Consider the following 13370-nt stretch of genomic DNA (forward strand, 5'->3'; position numbering starts at 1 on the left):
TCACTCTGTTGGGAGGCGGGGTGCCCAGCGGCGAGGGCCTCCCTTCTCGGACGGTGATTGGACTCCCCCGAGTAGACCTGGACTGGGATTGGTGCGAGGAGGGGCCAGAGCCTTCGGGCACCTTGGGCAGTGGTGTTGGGGAGGCGGCGGCCACCGAGGAGTCGACGGAACTCACAGCTTCCTTGCACGCCGTGTGCCGTCCGCGCAGGGCCGGGTCGAGGGAAGGAGCAGGAGGCCCCCCCCCCACCTCATCACGCGAGGGCGGGGGTGGCGCTTGTCGCGTGTAGGGCGCGGAGCCAGTGGGGCGGGTGGCGGGAGGGGGGTGGTAGTGGAGGGAGTGAGAGGTGCAGGGTTCCAGGAGCTGGCGGCGGCAGGACCAGCTCAAAACTTAGACCTGGAAGCGCTTCCGGGGAGGAGGACTTGGGGGGCACAGGAGGGCGTGGGCGCGTCTGGTATGGGATGCCATGGAAAGGAGGGGGCCCTCCTAAGTAGATCTGTGGGTGGTTCCTTTGACGACTCCTCTTCTACCATTTTGCCCTTACAGTTGTTGAAGAGAGAGTCCCCATGGTCTCTGCTCAAATTCTGGAAACTTTCTCTTTGGGGGGGCTTAATCACCTACTACTTCATTATAGAGCTGCCCGTCGCCTTTTCTGATACTGGGCACAAACGTGGGGAACATGTCAGAAAAGAGGAAGCCGCTGCTTGGCTTCGTGGGCAAACTCCCCAGTGGGACCGCACTTGGGAACTCAGGCAAGACTCGCTGCCCTTTGTGCATGGGGCTTTTCAAAGCCCCCAGGCTCTTGCCTTGTTTGCACACAGTTTGCACCACGTGTCTGGAGCAGCTGGAACCCTTCTCAGTAGTGGACATCAGAGGGGGAGACTCTGACACAAGCTCTGAGGGGTCAATATTCCAGGAACTCAAGCCACCCAGTCTGCAGCCGCAGATCGGCATCCTCTGTCCGGTATGTGATGCTCAGGTGGACCTGCCCATGGGTGGAGTGAAGGCTTTAACCATAGACCACCTGGCCATGAATGATGTGATGCTGGAGAGTCTTCATGGGGAAGGCCAGGGCCTGGTGTGTGACCTGTGCAGCGACAGAGAAGTGGAGAAGAGATGTCAGACCTGCAAAGCCAATCTCTGCCACTTCTGCTGCCAGGCTCACAGGTACAGATGGGATACCCCACCTGGTGTAGCTTAAGAGCAGAATGCAAAGAGGTGTCAAGCCAGAAGTCCCTTGGTGAGCAGATGGGAAGGAAAGCTCTCTCGAATGCCACGTAAGGTCAAAGAGCAGTATACGCTGTGATAATTACTTTAGAATGGTAGGTAACTCCTGCAGCCTTACAGAATAACCCTAGTAATAATAGAAGCAAAGGTTTGCAAAGTCCTTTTCAGTTTGCAAAGCACATTCACAGTTTCCTTGGGTCATCAGTCGTTTGTATAGTGAATAATTATAGTGGGTGCTGGATAAACAGAGAAGAATGAATATAATAGCATAGCCCCTGGCCTTGATCTCATTTGATGCCTTGCAACTCTTATAGAAAAGCAGGCACTGTTTTCACTCCCATTTATTATTTGAGGAAACTGAAGCTCAGCAAAATGTGATTTGCCAAAGTCCCACAGCTGGTAAGTAGCATATAACAGAACCCAGTTTTAAATCCAGGTCTTCTGACCGCCTTCTGTGCTCTTTCTAATAATCCATGCTGCCTTCCCAGTATAAGGTGCTGGAAGCCTTTGCCTTGTACCCTAGAGTGACTCTGGAGTTTGGTGAGGTGGGCCGATAAGTGCTCGTTGGGGTGCAGATTTATGTCTTTAATGGCATTTGGTGAATAGCTGGTCACATGAATCATTCTTTGTCCCTTCTCCACTCCCTCCCCCATTACAGGACATCAGAATATAAAATAGCCGAGATTCTAGGATTAGCTTAAAATAGTTTTTAAATTTTGCCTTCCATTTGTTTTCCGGTCTCACCAACAGAGCAAGTTAGTAGTCTTCAGTCTTCCTATTTTTAACTTGTAATTATGACAGTCTTGCTGCCAGCTAAACAGCTGACCCTGTTTTCCCTACAGTCACTCTTCTGGTGCCAGAGTAGGTATGCAAGCTCCGAGCTGATACCATGCTGACTTTGGACAGTCATTGGGTTTCCTGGGGATTTCCCTGAATCTCTAGAGGGCTACAGAAAAGGGGAATTAAAAAGAGAACTGTGGCTTTACTGACCATTGATTTCAGCCTTTCTAATAATGCTGATGACTCTTGGGGAAAATTCTAGCTTGCTGCTTTGGGTGATGCAGGCACTGGCCAAAATCTCAAGTGAAAGTGGAGGGAAACTCTCTGTCGAGGCCAGCTAAACACGTTTTAATTGCCGGGTGTTATTGCTGTGCCACATGGCACTGATGCTGGGTTCCCACCATGCTCTCACCTTTAGCTTGCTGAAGGAGTAGGCCGTGGCTCTTGTCTCAACTTGCCAAACTAACTCTTCAGAGAAAGTTCCAGGCCGTTGCCTTAGTGTTGCAACCTTTGGCAAAGTCCCATCCCAGGCCAGAGAGCTGTAGTCTACTATCATTTTGTTCAAGTAGGTTTCCAGTAGGTGTTATTCCCTCCCCGTACAGATGAGGAGGAAGTGAATCCAAGAGGATTGCATGGTTAAGAGGTCAGAGCAAGGGAATGAACGCAGGTCAACATGTTTGACTTCTGAGCTACGCTCTAAAAACTTCCACACTGTTTCCTAACTGAATCGTCCCCTAATTTCCTGGCCCTGACTCTGTCCCTAGGCGGCAGAAGAAAACGACTTACCATACGATGGTGGACCTAAAAGACTTGAAAGGCTACAGCAGGATCGGGAAGCCCATTCTGTGTCCCGCGCACCCTGCAGAGGAGCTGAGGCTGTTCTGCGAGCTCTGCGACCGGCCCGTGTGCCGGGACTGCGTGGTGGGGGAGCACCGGGAGCACCCCTATGACTTCACGAGCAATGTTATCCACAAGCATGGGGACTCAGTGCGAGAGCTCCTCAAAGGCACCCAGCCCCACGTGGAGGCGCTGGAGGAAGCCCTCACACAGATCAAAGGGGTGAACAGTGCCCTCCAGGAGCGGGTGGAGGCTGTGGCGGCTGACGTGCGAACATTCTCTGAGGGCTACATCAAGGCCATTGAGGAGCATCGGGACAAGCTGCTGAAGCAGCTGGAAGACATACGGGTCCAGAAGGAAAACTCCCTGCAGCTGCAGAAGGCCCAGCTAGAGCAGCTGCTGGCAGACATGCGGACTGGCGTGGAGTTCACGGAGCACCTGCTGACCAGTGGCTCAGACTTGGAGATCCTCATCACCAAGGGGGTGGTGGTAGAACGGCTCACAAAGCTGAACAAAGTCGAATATGATGTCCGTCCTGGAGTAAACGATAAGATATGCTTCTCTCCTCAGCAGAAAGCAGGCCGGTGCCGTGGCTATGAAGTTTATGGGGCCATCAATACCAAAGAGGTCGATCCAGCCAAATGTGTCCTCCAAGGAGAAGGTAGGAAGGCATTTCCCGCTGGCCTCGAGAGGACAGTGGATGGGGACTTGGTGTTTAAAGAGGTGTGGCTTTTTCAGCTGGGGCCTTCATTCAGCTAGGAAGAGTTTCCTACCAACCAGTTTACCAAGGGAGGGAGCCATACTGATCTAAAGGACAGTGACCCCTCCCTCGCCCTTTCTTTCTGTTTCGTTCTGACCGGGGTACAGGTAGTATCCCATATAGGGGTGAGGCTTGACCCTTTTCCAGTTGAGCAAAGTAGTAACTAGCAAGGACCTCATGGAGCGTGCTGTTTCTATCAGATGATAGAACAGAGACAGTGCGCAAAGACAATAACAGGATAGGCCGGGGTGAAATCCTGCCTGCCTGGAAAGGAGTATGTCAGGGCCCCAGATGCCTTGGATCAAGTCCCGAAGAGAGCTTCAGAGGAGTGAGGAAGACAAGGTTAGAGCGAACTTTCTTCTGTGCCCTTCCTGGTTTATGTAAGCCACATCTTGACATTTAAAAGATTATGGTAGGCATTTCATTCGGTAGGGGGAGAAACAATTTCCTCTGACCCTTCTATTCCTGAAGGAGGCAGTTATTCAAAGATAGGTCAGAGATCAGTCCTGATGGGCAGACTGTACCGTAGAGGCAACCTGACTCTGGCACGGGAATTCTTAACCTCTTGGAGGTCATAGAGCCCTTTGAGAATGATCTCTCCCCAAGAAACATCTGCTAATTTGGGCACACTGCTTCAGGAGATTGTCTGGCCCCCCTCATAAGCCTCTCCAGAGACCACATGATAGTTCATGAGCCCCAAGTTAAGTAGCCCTGTTGAGTCTGCTGGCGCCAAGGCTGCACCTATGACTGTTTCCCTAGCAGCTTGGCTCAAGTCCAGGCTGAGCAGCTCTACCCCCTGCCCATTCCAGCATGATCTGCAGCTCAGAGAGGATAGCTTTGGGCTTACGAGCCTCCCTCACAGCATCTAGAGGTTTTCTGCTCTGAATATGTAGGTCTGTCCTGAGTATTTTCAAAGCTCCCTTAGGGCTGCAGTTAAGGTTCAGGATCCTGTGTGATCCAAGAGCAGCAAGTGGCTGAGAGACAGCCAGGCTCTCCTGAAGGGACTCCCAAAAGGTACGCTCTGGGGGTCAGAGCGGAAAGAGAAGAGAAAGGGAGCAGGGCGATTACTAAACAGGAAGCACGACCTTTTGTTCTAAAGAGAAGCAGCAAGGTGGTGTCTGATCTGGGGTTGCAGTCACTGCGGCAGCTGGCCTTTGAGGCGAGAGAGGACTGAGTGTTTATTTTCTGCAGATCTCCACCGAGCCCGGGAGAAACAGACAGCCTCTTTCACTCTGCTGTGTAGGGATGCAGCAGGAGAGAGCATGGGCCGGGGAGGGGACAGCGTGCAAGTCGCGGTCATCCCTAAAGATAAGAAAGACAGGTGTGTATTTCACAGGCAGGTGTCAAGGGTAATAAGCGGTGATGAAACTGGACACTTGAGGCCCCTTTGCAGCTGGGGAGGTGCACCTGCAGTAGTTACAGTCTACCCCCTGCCCCCCAGATGCTATTAAAAAATGTGATATGCCCAGTTGGAGCAGATGTGTTTTCTTGTGCGGGTTTCGTGCCAGTACTCCACTCTCTCCCTAAGGTCTGCTCTGCCCCTCAGCTTGTCTGTGTTCGACCGAATGGGCCCCTTCTCAAAATTCAGCCCCACTTTGCTACTCCCTTGGTCTGGGAGTATATTCATGTGTCTCTGGAGCCGGAGGAGGGAGGAGAGCGGGAGGGTACAGCAAGCCCATCAAAGAGAACACAGTAACGCTTTCAAGGGATTCCTCTGTACATCAGATTAAGTCAGCATTTACGTTGCTTCCCTTCTGTTGTAAAATTAATTTCCAAGACCAATGGAAGGAGCATTCTGCTCGGGGGACATTTCAAATGAATGTTGGGTGGAATGGTTCACACCTCGAGTGGTGGGCGGCTGCAGCAGGCCTGTGAGAGTGAGTGGTTTTTTGAACCCCATGTGCATTCAGTCCAGTCAGAACGCTGGTGCAAGATAACAAGGATGGGACGTACTACGTGTCCTATACCCCCAAGGAGCCTGGTGTCTACACCGTGTTGGTCTGCATCAAGGAGCAGCACGTGCAGGTGAGTAGGACCTGGGCCTGTCCTCCCTGGCTTCCTTTCTCCCTGCTTCCTCTGGCGTCTGCCATCTCAGGATGTGGACACATGTCTCGTGGGATCAGCTGTACAGAGGGATTGAATAGGGTCCTCTTTCTTCCTTCTCTTCTCTTCAGAAATGGCCTAGATTTTGCTGGTGACCATAAGAACTCTGTGCTTATTCCTCCCCCCCCCCCCCCCGGCATTTGGGCTTATATTTTATCCTTTTCCCCATTGGAGAATTCTTAATTTGGAAAAGATACCTTCATCCCAGGAGGCAATGCGCCAGGGGACAAGCGTACACATTCAAGCACTATCCTCTAGCTCGGGATTGTTCAGACTGTGACCAGACGGACTGGAACTTACTGGAACACAATTTGGGAGAGTTATGCCCTCTCCCCTCAACCGACCAGTCATGTATCTGCCTGACTGTCTGCCCTTGTAACTCTTTTGCCTGTTTCCATATGTGCTTAGCTCTTACCAGGGTTACTGCACCACCTCCCCAGACAAGGATAACACTTTCTGGTTTAGAGATGGTGAATTTTTTGAAATCAGGCGATACTCAGCAGGTCCGACGGAATCTCGAGTGTTCACAGGTTTTCCCCAACCAGAAAGCAACACTGACAGGGACGATAAAACACCATAGTGTCATGATGTGTTGGGCTTGTGTGTGCAGAAAGGGAGAGGGAGACCGCTGTTCAACAGCCGCTTACTGCCTGTCTGATCACATTGGCCGGAGTGGGCTACGTCCCTCTGCATACATCCTTAGGCCTTTCTTCCAAGCCCTTCAGGCCTAGGGATCATGGTGCAATTGGACTGAGAAACAAATGTGCTAAAGTACAGTTCCCTGTAGAGCAAAATCAGAATTTGAACCCATGTCTGTGAACTCCAAGTTGTTTTTAAAATGGATTGTAAACTCTTGAAAGGAGGAGAGATCGAACACTTGAGAAGCTTCTAAGGTGCCAGACTCTCTGGTTTGTGCTTCTACAGACTGCGTGCTTCTCAGTCAGGGATAACTTACTAAATACTGTCAGGCATAGGACAGAAAGTGGAGAACGGAAGTTCTCCCTATATCCTCACGGGCCGAGACTGAGTAGATGGGAAAACGGATACGTCCAGGATGGAGGGGCGGGAGGAAGGGAGCGAGGCTCAGTATGTGAGGGGAGGAGGTGTGTGACTGAGACACCAGAGAAAGGACCACGGGACAGCCTAGCCTGGTGGTTGCGGCTCTCCGTTAACGAGCCCCGAGACGCCACCAGAGCGGAGAAGGTAGCGACACCAGTGACACGAACACAGCTTGGGTTTATCTGTGTATCAGGCGGGCTCCATGCGAGAGGGGCCGCACGGATTCCTTGACTTGCAGGCGTTTGTATCTGGAAGCACACAGCTGAGCGCCCAGCTAGTCACTGTCCCCTTGTCCGTTTCCTTCCTGCTGTCCTCGTCCCTCCGGGGCCAGGCCCTGTGACTGACACTGCGTCTAAGCACATGGGCTGCCCCGCACATCCCTGTTGACACACAAGGGGCTGTTCTTTGCTCTTGGTCTGAACCCTGAAGGGCTCGCCGTTCACCGTGACCGTGAGGAAAAGGCATCGGCCACACCCAGGCGTGTTTCACTGCTGCACCTTCTGCTCCAGCGGAGGCCAGAAGACTGCTCGCTGTGCCTGTGGGGGCACCATGCCAGGTGAGGAGGAACACTCTCGAACGTCCTTACCCGCCGGGCCGGTCTCCCAGCAGTGGGCTCAACTACCGCACAGCCACTAGCTTTAGGAGATTCAGACCTCGGCGTGCTTTCTAGGAATATAATCCGTGCATATCAATACAACATACTTCTAAAACTTTCACTTAAAGCTTCTTTGTTCTGAAAAGTGAAATAGTAAGCTTAAACGTTCTCAGTTCTTCTAGTTTTGATCCAGTTCACCAGTCTCATGAGCCCTGCACTTCTCCCTGGCATGCTCAATTTCCAGCTATACCCTTTCCAACAGCCTGGCAGTGTAAAAAAATCTGAACCCACTCCGTTCCTTTTAAAACCTTAAAGAAATACCAAGCAAGTCAGGGATGGGAAAGTGGGTGATTAAATCAGTTGACCAGGTCTGGCTCTTTTCTTGGGGGAAGGAGGGTCAACTCAGGCAAGAGATCTAATTTTTTTTTTTTTTAAGTAGGCTCCACGCCCAGCATAGAGCCCAGTGCGGGGCTTGAGCTCACAACCCTGAGATCAAGACATGAGCTGAGATTGAGTCGGACGCTTAACCGACTGAGCCACCCAGGCGCCCCTCTAATTATTTTTTAAAATGTATCCTATGGTGTCCTTATTCTAATGATGGGCCTTAAGACAGGCTTGTGCGCCCTTTTTCATAAACGCTTTAGGAACTAACCTTCTTTATTTCAACCACTCTTCCCATCTCTTTTATTTCAATTATTTTATAGTTTTTAAACCCAAACTGGTTCATCTCCTTGAGTTAGCAGAATGTTAAAACAATGCTCTTCTTAGAACTTCAACGAACCTTAACTGATTGGCCGTCTTCAGTCCTTGGGAATCCCCCTCCTACAGAGGCTCCAGATAGCTTGTTTCTCTCGCCAGGTTTTCATTATATGTTTTCACATCCCTGAGTCTAAATGTTGCCAGAAAAGTGAGTTTCCATGGTAAACTGCTGGACTTCACTCTAATGGTTGTCTTCTGTCTCCTCTTGGTACCACACAGGTGGGTACCTGGGCTGCGGCCACGGACACAAAGGCCACCCGGGTCGCCCGCACTGGTCATGCTGTGGGAAGTTTGCCGAGAAGTCGGAATGCACGTGGACAGGTGGGCAGAACGCGCCAAGGAGTCTCCTCCGGACCGTGGCTCTCTGATGCCTTTCTGGGTACGTGGTCAGCCCGTTAGTGCTGCAGCCAGTACAACTTCCAGTTACCAGAGGACCCCAGACCTTGATTAATTCTGAAGAAACTGATAGAATTAAAGACAAAGTGCCTTATCTTACACTCTCGAGTTCCAGTCCTTTCTTGTGAGTTACTCACTGATGGTATGTACGGACGGTTGAGCACAAGAGACCACATTTCTCTTCATGACGGTCAGCATTGATCATTCCACACCGAGGCTCCCTTCTCTTGTGGAGGAACGGAGCCATTTATACCGTTGGAACTCAGCGATCCGCGGGGGGTTTCGTTCCTGACTTTTGGATATGTAACTCGTTGATTTCTCCCTGAGCCACATGTTTGCTATTTCCCTCAAAGAATTAAAACTGCCTTTCATCGCATCTGCTTTTTCTAGCACACTTTAAATAGATTATATGGGATCTTGCTGTTTCAGTGGACTCGTCAGCCTAGGTTACTATTTGGTCAAGGGCCTACAAGTAGTAAGTTAAATAAAGGGGAACGGTGTTGAAATACCACCTCAGAAATCCGTTACAGTTCTACTCTCGCCAGGCAATCTAGACACTTTCATCCTCCTCACATCTCCCAACCCTCTGTTATTTAGAGAGGAGTCTTCACTTCTGTCTGTAAAGCTAGGAAGTTCGCTAGAAGCTCTGAGTCCTAGAGCATGCCTGCTTAGCTGTTAGAGCCTGAGGAGAACTCTGGGACGAGGCGGCGCGCAGTGCTCGTGCCTCACCCCTGCCAAGTGCTTCACGGTAGATACTTGGCCTGTTCTTCTGGGATCTTGATTTCAGCGTGTATTAGATATAATGACTGGAATCTGCTTTGCAAGAGCCATTAAGAAGCAGGTGGCTCATTGGAGCAGTGAACTGGGTCAGGCAAAGGAAGCGAAGTAAGCAGACAAAACACACGGACTGTCCGGTCATCGTGGGCTACATTTACTTCCTCCTCGGCTCCTCGGCGCTGATAGATGTGAACCACATCATAGCCATAAATCCTAACACATTCACTGTATTCTCACCCTTTCCTGGGAGGATTCCCTTCGGCGCGCTCTAACCCAAATCTGATCTTCCCAGAAGACAGCGATGGCCCTGTGACCCTCTCTAAGTGTTAGCTGCTTGCTCTTCCTCACGCTTTATAACCGCTGGGCCCCAGGCCAGGGAAGTGTCCTGTTGGCTCATCGTTGCTGCTTTATTTATTTATTTTTATTTTTATTTTTTTAAAGATTTTATTTATTTATTTGGCAGAGACAGCCAGCAAGAGAGAGGGAACACAAGCAGGGGGAAGTGGGAGAGGAAGAAGCAGGCTCCTAGCGGAGGAGCCTGATGTGGGGCTCGATCCCAGAACGCTGGGATCACGCCCTGAGCCGAAGGCAGACGCTTAACGACTGTGCCACCCAGGCACCCCCATCGTTGCTGCTTTAGGGTCAATGCTTCTCAGCCAGGAGCCATCTTTTCCCACAAGGGACATTTAGTCAAGTCTCAGAGACATTTTTCCCTGTACAGCTGGAAGCTGGTGCTACTAGCATCTCTTGTGTGGAAGTCTGGAATGCTGCTCAGCTCAGGACAGCCTTCCGCAACAAAGAATTACTCAGTCCAAAATGTTCACACCGTGGAGAAACCCTGTTCCAGAACATTACCTCTCTTTCTTCAAAAAATGGCCAGCCTCAAGGCTCTTGCCTTTCTACGACTTGCTGCCCCTCCGTGGTTCAGCCGTCTACACAGCCCTGCATCATTCCCCCTCAATCCTTGAAGATTCTAGCACTGAGCTTGCTGCCACGGAGAGCCATGCCTCGTAGTCTCAGAGTAACTCAGTATCCACATAGACTTCTTAGTTCCACGACCGATTCTATGTTCCTTTCTCCCTCCCTTAGCCATGCAGTCAGTCATGCCCTAGACCTGGCTGGATTCCAGCTGCACTCTCTGCATCGTTTCCATTTCAGCATCCCGTGACCACAAGCTGCCATCTTTCCAGCTCACCCACCACAATGACCCGACTCTCTTCCCGGACCCACAATGCAGTGACTCCACCACCTTCTCATGGTTCCCCTCACACTTGCGTGTGCTTTCCTTCATTCTCTCTCAGCTTAGATTCTACAGACCATCATTATAATCACTCTGTTGCATGTGGTCTCCCTGTCATTCTCGACAAAACCCCCGTTTGGATCCAACTCTCCATCTAACCCAACTGGAGGATCCTGGAGAAAAACACAAGAGCATGAGAACTTAGCCTCACTCTAAATCCACGACCACTAATTTCAGTGGGCTCTTAGCATCGCCTAGTTGTCTGACAACATCTCTCTCGTCAGTTTGTCCCCCGCTCTGCGAGGCAATTATTTCAATATTTCATACTTTCTTCTCAAACCCCACTTTCCACCCAACCTCCCCTCCCCACTTAGGACCGTACCTCCTATTTCACCAATCCTTTTTCTAAAAGGATTTGGAGGAGAATTCCCCTACCTTCCCACCATATCTACAATCTGCCTATATCCCTATCCAAAGCAAATCTCTGGGGCGCCTGGGGGGCTCAGTTGATTAAGAGTCTGCCTTCAGCTCAGGTCATGATCCCAGGGTCCTGGGACTGAGCCCCACTTTGGGTTCCCTCCTCAGCGGGGAGTCTGCTTCTCCCTCTGCCTGCTGCTCCCTCCGCTTGCTCACTTTCTCTCTCTCACTCACTCTCTCCAATAAATAAATAAAATCTAAAAAAAAAAAAAAAAAAAAAACCTCTATCCTTGTATGCTAGACTGCATTGCATCTTGACAACCCAGGAACGTTGCTCCAGGAATTCCCTCAGGAACATGCCACAACATTCCCCCCTCTTAAAAAAAAACAGATTTCCCTTGATTTTTGTACTAGCCTGCTAGGGCTGCTGTGACCAAATACCACAGACCATGGGGCTTCAATAACAGAAATTTGTTTCTCTCAGTTCTGGAGGCTGGAAGTCCAAGATGAAGGTTTCTCCTGATGTTCCTGTCCTTGTCTTGCAGGAAGCTGCCTCCTGTGTCCTCACATGGCCTCTCCTCTGTGCAGACACATCCCTGATGTCTCTTTCTCTTCTTACAAGGACACCAGTCCTACTGAGTTAGGGCCCACACCTATGACCTCATTTGACCTCAGTTGTCTCCTTAAAGGCTCTGTCTCAAAATACTGTCACACTGGGGATTAGCGCTTCAATCTATGAAGTTGGGGGGAACAAAATCCAGTCCATAACATGTTTCACCCCCCTCTGACAACCACTCCATTTTTCTGCTTCCCTTTAAAAAACTTCAAAAATAATTGTTGTTTGCTATCTCTCCTTCTCCTTGCATTCTCTTAGATCTAACCCAATCAGGCTTTTTTCCTCGCTACTCCACCAAAACCACTTGTCAAGGTCCCCAGTAATGTCCACATTACGGAACCAATGAACAGTTCCTGGTGTTTCCATCAACAGCATTGAAACATCCCCTTCACTTGGTTCGCATGGCATCACTCTCCTTCATTTTGTCTCACTGACTATTCCTGACTCTTCGTCTTTGCTGGTTCCTCCTCATCTCCCCCAGTCCTACACGTTGGACAGCCCTAAGGATCCGTTCTTGCATTTCTATGTCCTCCCCCTCCCTAGACGATCTCCTCTCCTGACTCTAAACACCATTTAGACACCGATAACTCCTATGTTGATCTCCTGCTCCAAATTCCAAAGGATTTTATCCAATAGCTTAACACCACCACTTGGAGGCATCCCGGGCACCTCAAATTTCAGATGTCCACAACAGAACCCCAGTTTCTGATTCTCACTTCCCACCTGCCTGTACTGCTTCTCCTGCAGTCTGCTCCACATCTTAAAAAGGAAAGTCCAAATCCAGTCTTACAGGTGGTAGAGTCAAGGGCCTGGCCTCTTACGCACCACACCCAAACCATGGGTGAATCCGTTCGGCTGTCCCTTCAAACTACATCTGCCAAGCACTGCTCTCCACCTCCACGGCCACTATCCTGGTGTAAGACACCAAGATTTCTCCCCTGCCTCCTGGCTGGTCTCTCTGCTTCCACCCTTCCCTTCCTGTGGCCTGCTCTCCCCTCAGGCATCAGAGAGGTCCTTCTGAAATACCTCAGATCATGTCACGCTTCTGCTCAACACCCACCAACGTCTTCCCATCTTACTCAGACCAAAGCCAGTGTTTACATCGGCTTGTAAGAGCCTGCACCCCGGCTCCCTGCTCTCCTCTCATTTCCTCCCCCCCCCCACCCCTAGTCACTCTGTTCCAGCCCAGTCTGCCTTCCTGGGGCTCCGCAACCTCTCCACATACTCTGTGTAGCAGCCTTTATGATCGCTGCCCTGCCATCTGTAATGCTCTTCTCACAGATATTTAATGATTCTCTCTCTTTCTCCTCAGGTTTCAGCTCCTGTGTCAAACATCATCTTCTCGGAGACGTCCCTAACTACCCTGTAGAAAATAGCAGCCCCCACCCAGGGCTCCAGACCGCCCTCACTCCGCTTCACCACCACCTGACATACATATTCTACCTGTAATGTTTATTCTCTCATATGAGGCTGTCAGCTCCACGAGGGCAGGCATTTGACATTCATCGACCCCATTGTCCCTGTGTTCCTGGCATATAATAGAGGCTTAATCAACGTTTTGTTGAATAAAAAAAGATCTAATTTGGTACAAGTTGTAGTTTGGATCTCCTTGGTATCTGTTTCTGTAAGCCAGACTTTCCTTCCCCCAAATGCCAATATTTGTCATTTAACCAAATACCACTTGGGGGAAAAAAAAAAAAAAAAAAAAAAAAAAAAACCTCAGCCTTCTCTCAAACCTGCTGGATAAACTGTATGCACTTCAGGGACCAGCCTTGAATTTTCCAATGACCTCAGACATCCAGGGAA

General features: G+C 50.3%; 1 protein-coding gene across 2 annotated transcripts; it reads left to right on the forward strand.

Moving 5' to 3' along the window:
• Positions 1 to 102: 102 nt before the first annotated feature.
• On the forward strand, positions 103 to 13152 carry TRIM45 (tripartite motif containing 45). 2 transcript variants are annotated; one of them, XM_026483655.4, is made up of 7 exons: positions 104 to 1165; positions 2770 to 3503; positions 4794 to 4923; positions 5513 to 5627; positions 7194 to 7320; positions 8338 to 8497; positions 12877 to 13152. In XM_026483655.4, exons 1-6 carry the CDS (start codon positions 678 to 680, stop codon positions 8484 to 8486), a joined length of 1743 nt encoding a protein of 580 aa, XP_026339440.2. In that variant the 5' UTR covers positions 104 to 677; the 3' UTR covers positions 8487 to 8497; positions 12877 to 13152. The 2 variants fall into 2 exon arrangements, with proteins under 2 accessions (XP_026339439.2, XP_026339440.2); XM_026483654.4 differs by lacking the exon at positions 12877 to 13152 and having other exon boundaries at positions 103 to 1165; positions 8338 to 8890.
• Positions 13153 to 13370: the final 218 nt, after the last annotated feature.

This window comes from Ursus arctos, unplaced genomic scaffold, assembly GCF_023065955.2.
Source record: "Ursus arctos isolate Adak ecotype North America unplaced genomic scaffold, UrsArc2.0 scaffold_12, whole genome shotgun sequence".
NCBI lineage: Eukaryota > Metazoa > Chordata > Mammalia > Carnivora > Ursidae > Ursus > Ursus arctos.

Excerpts from the sequence above, each read along its gene's own strand:
- TRIM45 (XM_026483654.4), top strand. The coding sequence starts at position 678 with ATGTCAGAAAAGAGGAAGCCGCTGCTTGGCTTCGTGGGCAAACTCCCC. Across the intron at positions 1,166-2,769 it reads TTCTGCTGCCAGGCTCACAG|GCGGCAGAAGAAAACGACTT; the intron begins GTACAGATGGGA and ends CTCTGTCCCTAG. Across the intron at positions 3,504-4,793 it reads ATGTGTCCTCCAAGGAGAAG|ATCTCCACCGAGCCCGGGAG; the intron begins GTAGGAAGGCAT and ends TATTTTCTGCAG.